Source organism: Otolemur garnettii, unplaced genomic scaffold, assembly GCF_000181295.1.
Source record: "Otolemur garnettii isolate 467f Iridium unplaced genomic scaffold, OtoGar3 scaffold00018, whole genome shotgun sequence".
In the NCBI taxonomy this organism is placed as follows: Eukaryota; Metazoa; Chordata; class Mammalia; order Primates; family Galagidae; genus Otolemur; species Otolemur garnettii.
This window is the reverse complement of record NW_003852413.1, coordinates 28131560-28150032: the sequence shown is the minus strand read 5'-3', so window position 1 is coordinate 28150032 and position 18473 is coordinate 28131560. Positions and strand designations below refer to the sequence as shown.

General features: G+C 53.5%; 2 protein-coding genes across 2 annotated transcripts in view; one reads left to right on the top strand and one right to left on the bottom strand.

Annotated features, from left to right (window-relative positions):
• SAMD14 (sterile alpha motif domain containing 14) overlaps positions 1-8975 on the top strand; it is a 17547-nt gene extending 8572 nt beyond the window's left edge. The window contains exons 3-10 of the mRNA XM_012803019.1: positions 4164-4330; positions 4759-5047; positions 5712-5799; positions 5897-5971; positions 6059-6218; positions 7435-7554; positions 7664-7819; positions 8609-8975. Of these exons, the coding sequence (XP_012658473.1) occupies positions 4164-4330; positions 4759-5047; positions 5712-5799; positions 5897-5971; positions 6059-6218; positions 7435-7554; positions 7664-7819; positions 8609-8764 (1211 nt within the window). The 3' untranslated portion in view covers positions 8765-8975. The remainder of the gene's footprint in view (positions 1-4163; positions 4331-4758; positions 5048-5711; positions 5800-5896; positions 5972-6058; positions 6219-7434; positions 7555-7663; positions 7820-8608) is intronic.
• Positions 8976-10546: 1571 nt separating this feature from the next.
• The window catches only part of PDK2 (pyruvate dehydrogenase kinase 2), a 14779-nt gene continuing 6852 nt past the window's right edge, over positions 10547-18473 (bottom strand). Inside the window, exons 3-11 of the mRNA XM_003786489.3 lie at positions 16203-16274; positions 15594-15778; positions 14581-14670; positions 14339-14416; positions 13319-13395; positions 13125-13223; positions 12837-12944; positions 12223-12336; positions 10547-11613 (exon numbers count right to left, since the gene is read on the bottom strand). Coding sequence (XP_003786537.1) covers positions 11473-11613; positions 12223-12336; positions 12837-12944; positions 13125-13223; positions 13319-13395; positions 14339-14416; positions 14581-14670; positions 15594-15778; positions 16203-16274 — 964 coding nt within the window. The 3' untranslated portion in view covers positions 10547-11472. The remainder of the gene's footprint in view (positions 11614-12222; positions 12337-12836; positions 12945-13124; positions 13224-13318; positions 13396-14338; positions 14417-14580; positions 14671-15593; positions 15779-16202; positions 16275-18473) is intronic.

Below are 18473 nucleotides of genomic sequence, written 5' to 3'. Positions count from 1 at the left end.
TGGCTGACACCCTAGCCGCTTGAGCCACAGGCGCTGAGCCAATAGTGAAACATTTTATATGGATTATCTTATTTAATGTTCATAACAATCCTATAAGGAAGGTACTGCTATATAGTCCCATTTAACAGATGAGGAAGCTGACACTTAAATGGAAGCAACTTGTGTGGTGGCTCATACCTGTAATCCTAGCACTTGGGAGGCAGAGGCGGGGGGAATTGCCTGAGCTCATGGGTTTGAGACCAGTTTGAGCAAGAGTGAGACACTGTCTCTAAAAAATAGCCAGATGTTGTGGCAGGCACTTCCCTCCTTGCCTAGGGAAGCTGAGGCAACAGAATCATTCAAGCCCAAGAGTTTGAGGTTGCTGTGAGCTATGATGCTACAGCACTCTACTAAGAGTGACAAAGTGAGACTCTGTCTCTTAAAAAAAAAAAAAAAAAGGAAGTCACTTGCTGAGGGTTGCCCAGCCAAGAAGTGGTAGAACTGGATTCAGCCTGGGCCACGTGGCTCCAGAGCCCATGCTCTTAACCAAGGACCATGTCAGAGGAAGAGTCTGGGAATCCCAGAAAGGGTGAACTGCAGCCCCCTCAGGCCTTGAATGGAGGCTAAAGAGCATGGGCTTCACATTGGAGGCTCTGGGGAACCCCCACCCTGTCCTCAAAGAATTTCAAAGGCCACGGGGAATAGGAATGGTCAGAAATATGGTCTAGAAAGTTTCTTTTGTTGAGTGGAAAGTGTGGGGAGGGAACCAGACCAGAAGCAGGGACCGAAGTTTGGATGGATACATGTTTGGGGATGGCAAGGGCTGGGAGCAGGGTGCAGCTCGTAATAGGAGAGGAGAGGCCAGGTGCCACGAGTGTGAGGAAGGCCAGTCAACTGAACTCCACTCTTTCATTAAAGTAGCATTTACTAAGCACCTACTATGTGCCAGGCACTATTCTATGCCCATGGTAGAGCAGTGAACAAAACAGAGAAAAACTTGTCCTTGTGGAGCTGACATTCTAATGGGTGGGGAGAGACAATCAACTAAATAAGCAGACTATATTGTATGCTAGAGAGTGATCAGGGATATAGGAAAAAATAAGAATGGGGTTTTGGAATGTGTGTGTCAGGGCTGTGCTCGGGGAGGACCTCACTGAGAGAAAGCACTTAAGCAAAGACTTGAAGGAGAGGACCATGCAGGAACCTGTGGCAAGAGCCTCGCAGGGAGAGGGCAGGAGGCTAGGCTTGTGTAATGATGAGCCAGGGGCCAGGTGGCTGGAGTAGAAGTAGAGCCCAGAGAGGCGAGAAAGCATGGCCTAAGTCTGGAAGGCCACTGGGAGATCTTTGGCTCTTGCGCTGCAGGAAATGGAAGTCGCCAGAGGGTTCTGAGCAGAGGAGTGACACAAGCTGACATGTTTTATTAGGATCACTCTGGTTGCTGTGTTGAAAATAGGCTGTAAATGGGGAAGGGAGGAGGAAAAACAACCGGGGGGAGGGAGGGAGGCTTTTTATAATAATCGAGGCAAGAGGTGGTGGTGACCATGGCCAGAGAGGCTGAGTGCTCCCTCTCTACTTGTCCATACATACACATTCATGAACAAAGTTTTGTGGAAAATCTCAAACGTGTTCAGAAGTAGAGAGAGTAATGCGATGCACTATCTATCATGTGGTTGTGTCCTTGTCACTCAACCTCAACAGTGATCAAGTTTTGGCCAGTCTTGTGTCATATATATCCCCTTCTACTTTCTATCCCTATTGTCCTGGATTAGTTTGAACTTAATCCAGGACATCATATCACTTCACCATAAATATTTCAGTATGTCTAGATATATTTTGAAAGTAGAACAGGAATTGTAGATGAATTGGTTTGTAGGATGGGAGGGAAAGAAGTCCAGAATGACTATAGGGGTTGGACCTGAGCATTTGGAAGGATGGAGCTGCTTTCTGTCAAGAAGGGGGACTGGGAGGAGAAGCTGGAGCCCAGAAAGAGGTCAGGGGCTCACTTGGAGCACGGAAATTGAAGACATCTAAATGGAGGTGTCAATTCAGTGGGACATATGAATTACCAACTGGGTCTGTACTAGGGAGGATAGCTTGGAGCTGTCTGACTTGGTGACAAGGGAGCCTCTCACTGAGTCAGGAAAGAGAACAGAAGCTTGTTTGAGGCAAGGCGATAATTTTATTTTGCTGGGCTGAACTTGAGGTGTTTAGTGGCCCAAAGGCCACTATCAGAATATAGGAAGCCCCCAGGCAGGTGCTTGAGTGCTGGGCTTAGAATTTAGGGAGGGTCAGGACTAGAACTAGACACGGGTAATGGTTAAGGCAGGAGAGCAACTGGGGTGGCTTAGGGGGTATCTGCAGACGGGAGAGCAGCAGGACAGGCAGGGTATGTGTGTGTGATGGAATGAGGTCCCTGAGATCATGAAAGGGGGAGTGGAGAAGATGGGTCTTGTCCCCTCCTGAGGCCTGGGAACTCTCCTGTTTGGAGATCCCAGTGCCACGTTCAGGGCCAGAACAAAGTGAGGGCTCATTCCTGGTGGAACACATGAAAGGTGAAGCTGTGAGCAACAAGGGTTTTTCTGCATGACCTGCTGGCTTTGCCTGCTCTTCCTCCATGTCCTCATGCAGGACCCAGTACTGAGTCACAGACTCCAGGACAGGAAAGACAGGCTTCAGGGGACTATGGGGCTTTTCTTCCTACCACTGCCACTGGCTTGTGGAGGTCCCTCTCCTCCACTTCAACTGTGAGCTCTCCAGATGCTCAGCAGTGTTATCTCTGAGTGCCACCCTGAGTGTGGCACAGCAAGCCAGTGTCTCCAATAGGACCAGTCACTGAAGCCAGACTAGCCAGTGTCAAATCCTGGACATTGCTAGCTGGTGGCTTTAGTCAAGTGACTTAGTCTCTCGAAGCATCAATTTACTCAGCTATAAAATGTGCACAATAGGCGCACCTGTGACTCAAAGGGGTAGGGCGCCGGCCCCATATGCTGGAGATGGCAGGTTCAAACCCAGCCCCGGCCAAAAAAAACTACAAAAAAAAAAATGTGCATAATAGCTGTTCTAATTCCACCAGGTTGTTTAGCATAAGAGATGATGTATGTACATTACCACATAGTAGGTGCTTCCTTTTTTTTTTTTTTTTTTTTGTATTTTTGCTTTCAATTTCAGCTGGCTTTCACTTTATCTTAGTTTGAAGTTTGGGGGTTTTTTTGGTTTTTTTATTTTTTTTCCTTTCTTCCTTTAGCAATTCTCTTGCCCTTTTGCCTCCCAAGTAGCTGGGATTACAGGCACTCGCCACAACGTCCAGTGGTTTTTTTTTTTTTCTCTTTGTAGAGACAGGGTCTCACTCTGGCTTACTCTGGCTCATGCTGGTCTTCCACTAGTCTCAAACTCAGCTGAGTTCAGGTGATCCACCTGCCTCGGCCTCCCACAGTGGTGGGACAACAGGCATGAGCCACCACAGCCGGCCTGGTGCTTCTTAAATAACTGTTATGGCCATGATCTCTCCAGCTTCATCCTTTAGTCCATCTCTCCATAAAGCTACCCTGAAAGTGTCCCTGGAGGTGCCATCCCTTGCTTTCCCACTTCCTAGCATGAAATAGACCAGTTTTGCAAGCCTCATTTTTTTTTTTCTTCTGAGACAGTCTGTCTCTGCCATCCAGGCTACAGTGCCATGACCCCAACCTAGCTCACAGCAACCTCAGACTCTCAGCCTCCCAAGTAACTGGGACTACAGGCACCTGCCACCACACCTGGCTAGTTTTTCTATTTTTAGTAGATTTTTCAACTCCTGAGCTCAAGTGATCCTCCTGCCTCAGCCTCTCAGAGTCCTAGGGTTACAGGTGTGAGCCACTACCCCCAGCCCAACCTTATCTCTTGTAAACTCCTACCCAGATCCTATGGGCCAGCTTTGGTGTTTCCTCCTTTGAGTCCTCTGAACAGGGCTGTCCTATCCAGTCCTCCTCTGTATACGTAAGGGTTCATTGCACTATACTACATGGATGTGCTGGCATATCTGCCTACCCCCACCCCACCTGAGACCCTGTTTTTCATCTGGCTCTGCTCCCAGGGCCTGGCACTCAGAAATGCAGGTTGAATATCTGGGGTATCAACACAGGTGGTCGCCATCTGTGCTTGCCATGTCTCATGTTTTTGGTCTGCTTCCCCTTCCCCACTGTTCACAGACCTGGACTTGGCCGTGCCAGAGACCGCCAGACTGGACAGCAGTTTACACAAGGCCCGGGCCCAGCTGCTGGCCAAGGGCAGGAGACACCGACCATCCCGCTCCAGGCTTCGGGACAGTGCCAGTTCTGCTGAGGATGGTGAAGGCTCCGATGGGCCCGGAGGCAAGGTTGGGGCAAGCTGTGCAAACACACGTACATTCACCTACCCTTCTTGCACCTGGATAATCCCCCCAAACTGCTCTTCCAGGGAAGCCACACTCCCAGACTTAGCGGCAGTTCACTTCTGGTTCATTCCGTCCTTTGGAAGAATATATGATTATCCTCATCCTACTAATGAGGAAACTGAGGCCCTAAGAGGTCCTGTAATAAAATCACAGTAAGTGAAGGAGGCAGAATTCATCCTCAGCCTATGTGACTCAGAGCTCCCACCTGGTACTCCTCTGGGCTGACACGCACGAGGAAACCCTCCCTCCAGGCCCAGAAGGACTCAGAAATCCGGGCTCCTCACCCGGGGACCCACAGTTTACAGGGTGAAAGGGTCTCCCAGTTCCTCGGAGGAGGAGGATTCTCGGTGAGTGGCTGCCCTCTTTCCCAGGTGACCGACGGCTGCGGGAGCCCCCTGCACCGGCTGCGCTCGCCTTTGCACTCGGGCCCAGGCTCCCCAGCCGGGGGCTCTTTCTGTCTGGATCCTCCGGGATTGAGGCGCAGCCAGGACGAGGACGAGCCACCGCCCTCGCCGCTCACACGCTACCGTCCTCTGCATAACGCTGCCTCCCATGAGGGCCTGGCCGCAGCCTCGGGGTCGCCGCCGCGCTCCGCCCCCTCTTCCGACAGCTCGCCCTGCTTCCTGCGCCGCCACCTGCGGGCGGAGCCGCACAGCGAAGGTGAGTGAAGGAAGCGGCGGCCTCATCCCTGAAAGAGCTGGTGGGATAAGGTAGGGGGCTTGTGGAGGTGGGGGTGCAGAGTGAGCGCCACCCCTCACTCACTTACCCAGAGCCAACTTTGTGCCAGACACTACTGGGCTCTGGGACATCCAAATGAGCAAACAGATACAGTCCTTGCCCTCATGGGGCTGTAGTTGAGGGGAGAGACAATCAGATCATCCTTTAACTAAGTGTATGGTTACAAATCATGATAAACGCGAGGTCAGTAATCTGCACAGTGGCAGCAGGACAGCTCCTATCAGGATGCCTGAGCTAGCTGGGAGCATCCTGGAAGGCTTCTCTGAGGAATGGACGTTTGAGCGGGGATGGGAAGGCTGGTTAGAAGTTGAACAGGATAAAATTAAGAGTAAATAGAAGTGGCTTCTGACTTCTTGGAGTGCTTTGTAGTTTGTAAAGGGCTTTCATAGGCATCCTCTTAGGTGCCATGAAATAGACAGGTGGTGTTATTTGAAAGGAAGCCAAGAGAAATAAAATGACTTGTCCTAGTTCACACAGCTAGCAGAGGGCTCCAGAGCCAGGTTGCTTGATTCTAAGTCACCTGCATTGATGATGGAGGCAGGCAAGCCACCACATAGCTATCTCCTTCCTTCCCCTCCCCTGAAAGATGACAGCCGGGATGCCAGCCCTCCTGAGCCTGCCAGCCCTACCATCGGCCTGGATAAGAAGACTCGCCGAAAGTTCCTGGACCTGGGGTGAGTGGGAAGCAGTACCATACACAGGGCTTGGAGCTGTTGGGGTGAGAGGTGGTACAGTGCAGCCCTGCCCAACTCACCCCTGCCCTCCCCACAGGGTCACCTTGCGCAGGGCATCCACAGGCAAGAGCCGGAAAGAGAAGGGCAGCAACCGTTTGTCCATGGGCAGCAGGTAGGAGGTGCCCACAGAGCCCCATGGCACCTGAAGGCCTGGCTTAACCCTCTGTGCCCACACCCATGCTGGATGCTCTCTCTGCAGGGAGTCAGTGGAGGGGTCTGGCAGGTCAGGGGGCTCCCCGTTCCTGCCCTTTTCCTGGTTCACAGACAGCGGCAAGGGCTCAGCGTCCTCAGGCAGCACCACATCCCCTGCCTGCTCTCCTAAACATGAGGGCTTCAGCCCTAAGAAGTCAGCTTCCCAGGTAAGTCCATGATGTTCTTGCCCCCATACTGGTCCCTAGACACAAGTGCCATGGAGGCCTACTTTACCCTGGCTTGGGCTGGGATTCAGGCATTCCTAGAGTCTATTGTCTCTTCCATGGAGCCACTCAGTGATCCATTTCTTCAACCATTCTGAGTTCATTCATTCACTTACTCACTCATTCATCTTCTGAGTAGTTCATTCATTCATTCATTCACAGCTTCATCCATTCAGCACAGAACACTGAACACTATGATTTTCCTACTGTTCACCTAGCCTGAGATCTGCTCCATTCTGCTTTTCTGCCTGGATCGGTTCTAACCTTACTTCTAAGCTAAGAGTTGGGCTGCCTGCTTGGTAGGGTAAGACTTGGGGGAGACAGACAAACAGGACCCCAACCAATTCTCTGAATGCTCCCTGTGGGAGAAGTGAGACTAAGTAACAAGCAACAATGAGCATCTGCTTATGACAGCCTTCTATAGTTTATGAAGTTCCAAACACAAGCTTTTGCTCACTGTCACACAGGCTCAGTGAATTAGGGAGAAGGGCAGGCACAATTGTACCCATTGTACAGAGCAAATGAAGGCCCAGAGAGAGGGGACTTGCCCACAGACTTATACAGCTTTAGTTGCAAGATTTTGTGACTCATAGCCCAATGCTTGTTCTATGGCTCTGTACCTTATGTGTACCTGGGGCAGAGGAGAAAGATGAGAATTTGGACAGAAAGAGTCCCTCTGACTTGGGATTTTCTTCTTTCCTCCCTCCATTCCTTTCCTTGTGCTAAGTCCTGGGTGAACAAACACAGCCTGGGGTCTTACAGAGCTCATAGTCCAGTGGGAATAAAGGCCTCTAACCAGGCACTTTCAATCCTTGGTGCTAGAGGCCAGGTGAAAGGCACTTACCAGGGACACCTGACCCAGCCTGGAGGGCATCCTAGAAGCCTGCCTGTAAGAAGCAACACATGGTCTGAGACCTCCATTTCTGCTATCCTGCCTGGCTTAGTTCTAGCCCCTTGTCCTCTAGATGACTGTCTGCCCTTCCAGAGGCCTCAGATCCTGATGCCCCACACAAGAGCTCCTGGCTCATGCACAGGGGACTCTGAGCAACTCCTAGAAACTAGTCCAGGATTTAACTCCATCTAGATTGGGGTGGTGGGCTGGGGAAAATTCCTTTGGGCTTGGAGGTGAGCTCTTACCTCAGCACCCCTTCCTGTCTAGGAATCCACCCTGAGTGATGACTCCACGCCCCCAAGCAGCAGCCCCAAGATCCCGAGTGGGCCTCGGCAGGAGGCCAAATGTTCTTACCCCTATCATACACTGTCCCAGTCTTCGGATGAGGTGAGCAAGGTTGGCCCATGTGGCCTGCTGGAGCCCTGACCTCTCACTCTACCAGGTGTGCAGGTTACCGGCCAAGCCTCCCCCTGACATACTTTGGTCTCCACTCCAGTTCCTGGATGAACCCCTCCCCACTGTCCACCACTGGACCAGTCAGCAGGTGGGCCAGTGGCTGCACAGCCTCAATCTGGAGCAGTATGCTGCGGAGTTTGCCGCGCGGCAGGTGGATGGACCACAGCTGCTACAGCTGGATGGAAGCAAACTGAAGGTGGGTCAGAGTGGAAGGCCTGGGACCCCGCCGGAGCTTGAGGCAACCTCCGAGGATGGGAAGTCCCTCATCCTGATTTTGACCTTCAGCCCAGCCTACTGGGCTGACTTTCTCACTCCATCATGGCCACTGCCATGACCTCTGACCCCTAGGCAAGGCCCCTGGGCTAGTTTCTGTGGTGTGGTATGGGACCCCAGATTGACTTAAAACTTCAATACTTCGGTTTGACTTTCAAGCTCCAGTCCAAGCCTCCAGGCTGATGTTGCCCTCTAGGACTGTCATCTGACTCTTGACACTCATGAGTTTCCTACTATTATGGGAAGCCAGGAGTCCCCCTGGTCAACTCCTGATTCTGTCTCCGAGGCTGGTGGTCATGGGGGAGGGAGGAAGGGATGGCTGCTGATCTTGCCCAGGAGGTTCCTAGCTCATCTCTTCCTCTCTGCTGAGATGTTTGGGGAAAGAGTGGTGAGGCGAGTCCCCCAGGAAGTCTCTGGAAGTAGGGAGGGCCCTTGACCACTGACTATCTGTGTGACCTTGAGCAGGTCTGTCCCCATCTCTGGGTCTCAGGAGTTTGGACATGTCATGCCAAGGTAGGATCCAAGGCCTGGGGGAGGGGTCAAGGGCCTGGATGCCCTAGCTCTCCCCTCCTCGCACAATTCTGGCTAGTCAAGCTTGGGAGGCGGGGCCTCTCTTCAGGGAGGATTCACAGGGCTCCATACAGAGTACACTTGGGGCAGAAGACCAGGACTGGGCTGGGGACTCCTCCCTTACCCCTGGATTCCTCCCCAGAGCCTAGGGCTCAGCAACTCGCATGACCGGGCGCTAGTGAAGCGGAAGCTGAAGGAGCTGGCAGCAGCTGCCGAAAAGGAACGTAAGGCCCAGGAGAAGGCCGCGAGGCAGCGGGAGAAGCTCCGGCGCCGGGAGCAGGAGGCCCAGAAGAGCTAGGGGACAGAGGGCAAGGCAGGCGCTGGCACCCAGGCATGGGTAGCCATGGGCTCAGCGGGCACAGGGCCTCACTATGGGTGCCACACCTGGGCTGGTCTGGGCCCACACTCACGGGGGACATGACCTCTCTCACCCCATCACTCTGTTTGGATCCAGGGCCCCCAGAAAGAGAGATCCAGGAAAAGGCCCAGTAATAAATCCCATCTGAGGACTTGTTTAGCACAGAGTTCCTGGGGGAAGAGGTGGATGAAGGGAGAAGCCAGAGAGGCCAGGGCTGAGGCAAGTCTGGGAGCCCAGAGGACCCTGGGTCAGGCTAACCCTCTGCCTTCAGGCCAGGGTGGGGCTGGGGCAAGGGAAGTAAGCTAAGATGCCTGTCTGCCAGAGGCCCTGAGCCCAGGGCTCAGAGAAATGGGCCGAGCATCTCAGAAGCAGTAGATGGACAGAGCTGTCCCCCTCCAGCTCCCTGAGGTGGTTGTGTGGTGGGGAGCTCTACCCTGCTCCCGAGGGAGGCCAGTGAGCACTGCAGCAAGAAGCACTCAGGGTAGACACCCAGCTGAACTCCTCGATAGACCAGAAAAAGCATGGCCTTTGGATCAGGATAAACATCTTTGCAAGGACTTTAGGAGAAGGAAGGGATAATGACACCTCTCCTCTCTTTACCCTCCTCTGTCCTGTGGGTTCCAGTGCGCAAGATGACAGGTTAGCACCTTTTGGGGCCCAATTAAGTACTGGTCTTTGACCCATTCTGCAAGCCAGGATCCACTTCTCCTGCTGTTCCCTCTTTGGGGGCAGAGCGAACTTGGGATCTAGTGGGGAATGTGGACACCGCTCCACTAAGGCTCAGGGGTGCTGAATTAGTGATTCCTCACCCTAGCCAGGCAGAGAAGCAACATTCAGGGGTACCTGGCAGTTGATAGATCAGAAGGCTTCATCAGCCCTACCCTGGCTGCCCTGCTCCATAACTGGCAGATAAGCTGCAGGCTTCAGGTTCACTGGGAGGAAAGAAGGGCTGGGGCAGCTCCTAGGGGTGGGGTGGGGTGGAGTCTATCTGCAGTCTGGGGATGGCATCTATCCTTTTAAGGAAATGTCCAGGGAAAGATTTTCTGGGTGCATTGCTGGCCAGCAGCCAGCCCAGCTTCTGGAGCACTGGTCAGAATTACCAATGGGCCAGGGGCTTCTGATTGGAATCCCCCCTCCACCTCCTCACATCTGCCTACAGTGGTGGGCAGGACCCAGTGCATGCTGACTTCCCTCAGTCCTGCCCAGAGGCTGTGGCTTGAGGCCAGAGCACTGGCCCTGGGACTCAGCCCTTTCTTCCCCTCTGCCATCTTTGCTGGGAGAGGAGTTTCAGAGGGATAATGACATATGGGGACACTGGTACCATCTGGGTCTGGTGGAGGGGCCAGTGGGAGATTGGAGGCACCCATGTCCTTGAAGCTGTCAGGAGCTCAAGTGGGTGCCCACCTGCATGTGATGGGGGAGGCGGTTCTCAAGTTATTTCAATAAACACTATGATGTGCCAGTGACCTTTCTGTTTGCCCAGTTGGGGGATTGGGCTGGGCTATGGGGACAGTGCTATGCCCTGAGTGTGGTAGGATGACAAGTCTGTCCCTTGGTGTTTGGCTGTCAGGTGTTCTGAATGAGTGGCTTTGCCTGGCATTTACTCACAGTGCACACTGGGTCAGGCCCTGAGCTGGGCTGGATGTCCCGAGTGCGTCATGTGTTGGTCATAGGGTACCTCAGTCTCTGTGTTCTCCTTCCCCCAGAAACACAGCTCAGCCATAGACTCAATCTCCTCTTTACTGTGGATATCACTGTCACCATCATAGCCACTGGGAGGGGCACACAGTTTTAACCCCCTGTGTGCTAAGGGGAGGGTGGGGCATTCAGGGTTATAAAACTAGCTATGTACATAGAGTGTTCTAGGGAGAAAGCCACACTGAGTACCTGTGTCCAGGCACAGTGGGGGCTGGGGTCTGGAGCTCAGGCAGGATTGAGTGGGTGTGTCGGCACATGAGGACATGCTGGGGAGAGGCTCTGGCAGTGGCACAAACACAGCCAAGGCTGCCTGCAGGGCCTGGAGCAGCTTGGCTGGGCAGGTGACCTCTAGGTCTTCCCAGGTTCCTCCCACATTAGGAGTGGACCCCAGGTGGGAAGCCCCACCCCTCAACCTTGACCTTAAAGCCCAGAGTGGAGGGAGAGGTGGTAGGACCAGGTCTCTGACAGGTGCCCAAGGTACATCCCCTTTCCCCTCTCACTCCTAGAACTAAGGGCACCGGCCAGCCCCTTCTTAACACTGACTACGGACCAGGGCAGGGCACCCATAGGGGTTGGGGAAATAAGGCAAGCAGGGGCATCCACCTGGATGGCCAGGGCTGTGGAGGGTGGTGAGGGGGACCCAAGACCCTTGGCAGAGAAGTGACAACCCTGGTCTCGGAGAGGAGGACCACATGGAAAAATCCATCAGGGTAGAGATATCCCCAACCCTCAGGCATCACTCACAGACACTGACAGCAGGGAGACTGCCAAGGGGCCTCCACAGAGGCAGATTGGCACTTAGGGACCACCATGGGCCAGTTGCCATGGTGATTTCCATACAGACAACCTGGTCATCAGGGAGAACCCACCTCCAGGGGTGGGGAGGGTCACCGTGGTGGCCGGACCCAGAGACTGTCGGCCACCCTCTCAGGGGCAGATGCATGGTGGCCCTAGCTGACACGGTACGTGGATGTGTTCTTGGGCTCCGTGCTGGGCACGCACCAGTCGCCAGCCTCCTGGATGGTCTGGTAGTGGCGCCAAGCTGACTTGTTGTAGACGGGCAGGCGCTCCACTGAGTCCGTGGACAGGGCCTGAGAGATGGTAAGGTCAGCCTCTCCTCTCCCTGTACCCTGCCCACTCTTTAGCAGACAACTCTTTCCCTAGGTTGGGTTGTGCTGACTGCTGATACGCATGTCCCATCCCAAGTTAGAGTCAGCCCAGCCACCAGCCACTGGTCGAGACCACTGACCTGGGCCTGGATAGACCCATGGAGGGGTCTGTTCCTCTGTGTCTTGTTCAGGGTTCATTCAAGAAAGCTGCTCCCTCCAAGGGTCAGGGAGGGAGAAGGCTGGGCTGTGTGATCCTCAGCAAGGTGACCAACTCTGGGTCTCCATCTTCCCCTCTGAACTGAGTGACAAGACCTGTGCCCCCCTCCCCAAGTTCTGGGTCTGACAAGGGAAGGATGCCAAAATAGAGATTTTAATCAAGACTAGACTCCCTGACATTCCTTGCCAAGTTGTTATGCTTCTGAGGGTTGGGATTATTCAGGTTGAGGACCTGTAGCTTTGCTCTGATTCCCCCAGTCTGGAACCTGGAAAGAACTGGAGGGTGGGGTGGACAGGAAACCTAACACAGACCAATCCAGCCCAGGACCTGGCAGCAACACCCTCCTCTGGCCAGGCTCTCAGGGAGGCCCTCACCTTGAGATAGATGACAGCATCGGTTCCAAAGCCCTCCATGGAGAAGAGCTGCAGGTCTCCCTGGAAGTACTTGGCATAGAGGCGGGAAATGGGGAGCCCGTAACCAAAACCGGCCTGCAGGAGGCAGAAAGGTAGCATGATGCGGTGAGTGTTGAGGAGGGTGGGCCTGCTGCAGCCTCAGGGGTGAGGGAAGGGTACTGAGCTGGGGTGTGCAGGGGGGGAGAGTGCAGAAGAAATTTTGAGGGATGAACAGAAGGGGGTCACAGACACAAGGAGATGGGCAGGGCCAGGAGAGGAGGTCTGATCAGGTTGCCAGAAGGTCTGGGCAGGTCCCAGGGCTCCTTCTGAGTCTCAAATTCCTAAACAGAGAGGTGCTGATAAGCCAGGCACAGCCAAGGGAAAGTCAGAAACTGGGGATGGAGGGTGGACAGAGTGGAGAGGGAGGTAGCAGAGAGACACCTGACAGGTAGGCAGGTTGGGGAGACAGAGGAGGAACAAGGGGCCTAAACTCAGGGGAGGTGACCAACACCACATGGAGATGAGGAAGCAAGAGGTGAAAATTGAGACAAGCATCCTTCAGAGGTGGGTGGAGCACAGGAGCAAAGCCATCTCACCAGCGGGGTCCCTCCGGTGCCAGGCTGGGGAGTAGGTGCTGTGGAGTACATGTAGCTGAAAAGTCGCTCGATCTTCCTCAAGGGGACACCTCCACCTCGGTCACTCATCTAAGAGAGATGGGACATGTCAGGGACCCTCCAGAGCTCAGTTTCCCCCTCACACCCACCCCTGGCCTTCCCTACCCCAGGATCTGCTCATAATGTGGGAGAAAAGGAGTACCCTCCCCAGGCAGGAGGGAAGGTCCCACCCTCAATGCTCCCTGGTTTCTGAGGCCAATGGTCACATACTTTGATGGACAGATCTTCCTCACCCAAGGCCACCATGACCTTGATAGGTGGGAGAACAAGGCTGGACTCGTGGCTTTCCACAGTGGCCCGCATGGCATTCTGCAGAGGGGAAGAGATGAGAGATGCATGAGGACCATGTGGGGACAGGTGGCCCTGACTCTAAACCTAAGAGGACCAGCCCCCAGCTTACTCACCTTGAAGAGCTCAAAAAGCATGTGGTAGAGGTGGGAGGGGACATAGACCATGTGAATCGGCTGTTTGGAGTTGGCTGCTGTAGAGAGGGTCAAGACCAAAGGTTAGGGAATTGTCAAGAGGTCACCACTCAACTACCTTACTCTTGCAGCCATTCTTCCTTCCTTCTTTAACTAAAAGACACCCCTTCCCCAAGGTTTTTTTTTTTTTTTTTTAGAATTTCATTTTGTTGCTCTCAGTAGAGTGCTATGGCATCATAGCTCACAATAACCTCAAACTCTTGGGCTCAAGCGATCCTCTTCACTCAGCCTCCCAAGTACCTGGGATTATAGGCACCCACCACATCACCTGGCTATTTTTAGAGACAGGGTCTCCCCCTTGCTCAGGCTTAGGATGGTCTTGAACTCCTGAGCTCAAGCAATCCACCTGCCTCGGTCTCCCAGAGTGCCACCATGCCTGGCCTGCCCCCAAAGTTTTAACGGGACATTTGCCACCCTGCTAAAGACTAAATCCTCCCCTGAGCTGCTGTAACCAGGTGACTCATGGAAGGGAGGGGATTGATTCCTGGGCCCTGCTCTCTACACCCTCCTTCCCTTCCTCCAGGGTGGAGCTGAGACCTGGGGTGGACAGACAGCTATGATCACCCCCCCCGGGGGGTGGCAAAAGGGAATCTCCTGGAAAGGCAGTCAAGCTGATTTGCCACCTAACATGCCACTTATCGCTGTACCCCATTTGATTTTCTTCCTGTTATTTACCATGATCTGAAATTACCTTTATTTATTCATTCACTGGTTAAAGGCCCCATTCCTTGACCTCTCCAGCACCAAGAGTATAAGCTCTATGAGAACAGGGACCTTGACTGTCTTTTTATTTACTGTTTACTAAATATTCATCAAATGAATTAAAAATAATAATACACTAACAGCTCTGCTTCTCTCTGTCTAGGAAACAGTCCATGTCCTGACTCCTGTCTCACCTTGCTTTCCCATGCTCCCAGCCCCGAGACAGACACACACGCTCACCATTGATCTCCTGGATCTCCAGGTCAGGTGAGGCCATGTAATACTTGTCACACAGGAGCTTGGCCATGTCATAGGCATCTAAGAGAAGACAAGGCCAGTCAGGCAGTGGGTGGTCCAGCCAGTGGACACTCTTCTTGACATTGGCTATCACCAATATTAAACCCATGGGGCTATGGCCCACTCTCTGGGGAATGGGTCATTCCAGGGGAGGCTCCTCTGTGGGCCAGGCATAGTTGGCTCACCTTTGACCACCTCTGACACGTTGCAGTTGGGGTCAATGCTGCCGATGTGTTTGGGATGGGCTGGATTGGTGCTGCCATCAAAGATGAGGGCTGTGGGCAGGGAGGGAGGGTGCTGTTGGCTGGGCCACAGAGCCTGCCCTCAGTACCTTCTCTTCTCCCAAGGCTCTCCAACCCTGTACCACCTCTGTGGGCTTCAGTCCTAAAGCTGCACCCCTCCCTCTCCCTGCTCTCTCTTCCCTGACCCTTTGACCCCTTCACTCCTGGATCTGGCCATTCTGGGGCCTTTGTGGGCCTGCAGCATTCTTTTCAGAGCTCTCTCTTCACATCACAATCCACATTACATTTATTCTTTCTTGTACTATAACATTATAAGACAACTTTCATCATCTTGCTTTTGAAATTATTTGAGCATGAGGAACTTGTTTCATTGACAATTGGGTATAATTTCTCAACAATCATAGTGAATCCTCCTAGAATAAAAAACTCTGAACAACAAACTGGTTTTGAATGTAATGGGACTTTCTATGACTACTAAATAAAAAAAAATTAAAGCTATGACATCATTTTATATATTATAAACATTTAAAACAATAAATTTCAATGCTGCCATTTTCTTTTTCCATTTTGGAAGCAGTAACTCCTTTGGGGGGGTTTTGAATGAAGGCCAAGGCCCATAAATAGCCAGCTGTCTACCTGGAGTCCAGCACCCCAACCCAAGCACTCACTGTGCTAATAAACCACCCCCCTCCTGAGGCCCAAGCACCTACTGTGCTGGCTGATTACCCCTCCCATAGCCTAAGCACCCACTATGCCAGTAGACCACCCCTCTCCCCCAGCCCAAGCACCCACTGTGCAGGCTGACCACCCCTCCCTCAGCCTGAGCACCCACTGTGCCAGTAAACCACCCCTCTCCTGCAGCTCCAGCACCCATTGTGCTGGCTGACCACCTCTCCCACAGCCTAAGCACCCACTGTGCCAGTAGGCGACCCCCCTCCCACAGCTCAAGCACGCACTGTGCTGGTTGATGAGCATGCGGATGGAGATGCGGCTGAGGTAGAAGCGGTCCAGGAAGTACTGGATGTTCTGGTTGGAGACAGGGTCATCTCCATAGGTGTCCTTGTACTCAAGCACACCCTGTGCCATGGTGGGCACCACATCATTGTGTCGGTTCCGGATAGTGACCAGGGCATCAGTGAACCTGCAGGGGAGGGCAGATGTTCACCTCCACCCAGCCCAGTCTTGGGGACACCCGCAGGCTCCACTTCTGACTCTCTCCACAGTGTCCTCACCTACGCCACCCTTTTCAACTTGATGGGCACACCATGCCCTCCTAGCTCCTTCCAAAGCCTGAATTCTCTAGCTGCTCAAAAGCCCAGAGTCCTCAGTCCCCCTAAGGGCAAATGTTGGCTCTCACCTATCCAGGGCACCTTGAGAATGGTGTGGGTGTCTCTCCCATCAGACTGGGGCTCCCTGAAGTACAGTCTGTCTCCCACTCAGACTGGATGTCCCTGAAGGCCAGGGTCTATCCTTCCACCTGCTGGCACTTCTACCCCTTAGGGCTGTGACTCAGGTGCCCTTCACTGGCACCTGCCTTCACACCCCCAACCAGAGCCCCCACTCACTGGCTCAGGGTACGATGGTCCTCAGGGTCCTTGTCCAGGAATTCCATGATGTCCAGGAGACTCTGGACATACCTGTGTGTAGGGGGGTAGGAGGAGAAACAGCCTCAGCTTTGGGCCAGGCTTCCCTCCTGGCCCCCCTCAGCCAGACCTCACTCTTGTTCTGCTCCTGCTGTGGCCAACCCACAGAGCTGCACCTGCTGATGAGCTGTATCACAAGTTTTCTCTGCCCGTTTCACTCATACACCAGTCTCCCTGACAACCCAGTCAGTTATGCAAGTAAACCTTGAATGTGTTGGCCCCCCTTATACTGCCTTTGCTTTGGAATCCTAGAATAGTCATCTCAGAAGGGGATTGGAGATCATCCCTTCTCATCCAAGAGGACTCGAGAATCAGGAGACTGAGTTTGACTCTGGGGAAGGAAGGCTGGAGCAAGGGCCTGCAGGAGGACCAGGCGAGGTCCAGCAGCCTCGCTGAGCCCCTTCACAGAAATGGCTCTTAATCCCCCTCCCACAGGGCTGTTGCAGCATTTTAATGTCTCTAGAAAGGCTCTACCACATTAGGAAATCATTCCTGTGTCCACAGCACTCCAATCTTCTCTGTAACCCAGATAAGGTGAGACAGACAGGCATCAGCCCCACCAGGCTGAGGCCCACAGCTGACCTCACCTCAGTCTCCCTGGCCCACAGCTGGCAAGGGGCACAATGATGCCCCCCCCAGCCCCTGGTCTCCAGCTTGATAGCACTGACATTGCTCAAGAGTCTCACCTCCATGCAGCTGTTCATAGATGACCTCTGCCCAGAACACCTGCTCCTTAGCCTAGCCACAGCTGTGCTGCCCTCTCTGGCCTGAGACAGCAGAGAAGAGAGAGAAAGACCTAGCTCTGGAGCTGGCTTTGCCAAATCCCAGGTGTGGCTTTCCACATTGAGCTGTGTGGCCCTGGGTAGATCATGGAATCCCTCTGGGCCTGAGTTTCTTCATTGCGAAAACAATTTTTTTATACCTACTTACCACTGTTTTTTTTTTTTTCTTTTTGGCCAGGGCTGGGTTTGAACACGCCACCTATGGGGCCAGTGCCCTACCCTTTTGAGCCAGAGGCACAGCCCCCTTACCACTTCTTTTTAGTAAAGATTAAATGGGTCATTAGCATAGTGCTTAGCACATAGTGAGCACTCTCTCCATACTTGGCTTTATTATGAACAGTGGCTCAAAAGTTGTCAACAGCTGGTGGCACTCAACATCCTGTTACTGCTTGTAGGCTCTGAATCACACCATGTTTGTGTCCCTCTGACCTGGGGAACTGCACCACTGCCAGCAGGGATGGGGGCTATCTCAGCCCTGGAGCTCCCTCCTGCCCCCCATGCCCAGGGCCTGGCACAGAACCTGACCAGAGGAGCTGCTGCCGGGATGGGGGCCCAGACAGCAGAAGAGATCAGTTTCCTCCCAGAGCCCCCCTCACTATCTCTGCCACCCCAACAGACAGTTGGAGTTGGCACTCCCAAACTCCTGAGGCCTCACCTCCATGTCCCTGGAGAATAATAGCAGCTGATGTGTACCTAATGACCACTCATGCCCACCTGTGCCCTAAGGCCCACTCGGTCTCTCATCTCCCGACAGCCTTGATGAGCACAAGGTATTGCCTTCCCCCTTCAGACAAGGCAGGGCCTCATTCCCCAACCCCCCAGCACCATGAGAATAGGGACCTTGCATGTCTTGTTTACTATTCAGTAAGTATTTATCAAATGCATGAATAATAACAAAACCTGAGCTCTGCTTCTCCCCTGTCTTCCATGGGACAGGTAATATGCTGTAGGCCACACAGGAAGCAGCAGCCTGGATCTAAACCCAAGGCTGTGGGACTCCATGGGGCCAACTGCTCACTGTGTCCACTGGCCTTGACAGTGCTGCTCCTGGGGGTGGCAATCGCAGCTCTACGGGATACTGACTGTGCTTACCTGCTCCCCACTTTAACCCCACAATAACCCCGGCAGGGGGCGCCAGTGCTGGGCCTGCTGTGAGATGAGGACCTTAACACGCAGGGCCTGGGTTTTCACTCCAGATCCCTTGTTCCCTAACCATGCCCAAGATAAAGCTTCATGCTCACATGCTAAGGAGAGGGGATTTGGAGAGAGAACTGGCAAGTGGGCAGTGCTGGGGGGCAGGCAGAGGAGAAAGGGGAGGAGCCAGCTGCAGAGTGGGGCCTTGGGACCCCTTCCAAGACCCAGGGGGCAGGCAGGAATGGAGGGGTTTGAGCTAGGAGGCCACTCCCTGCCT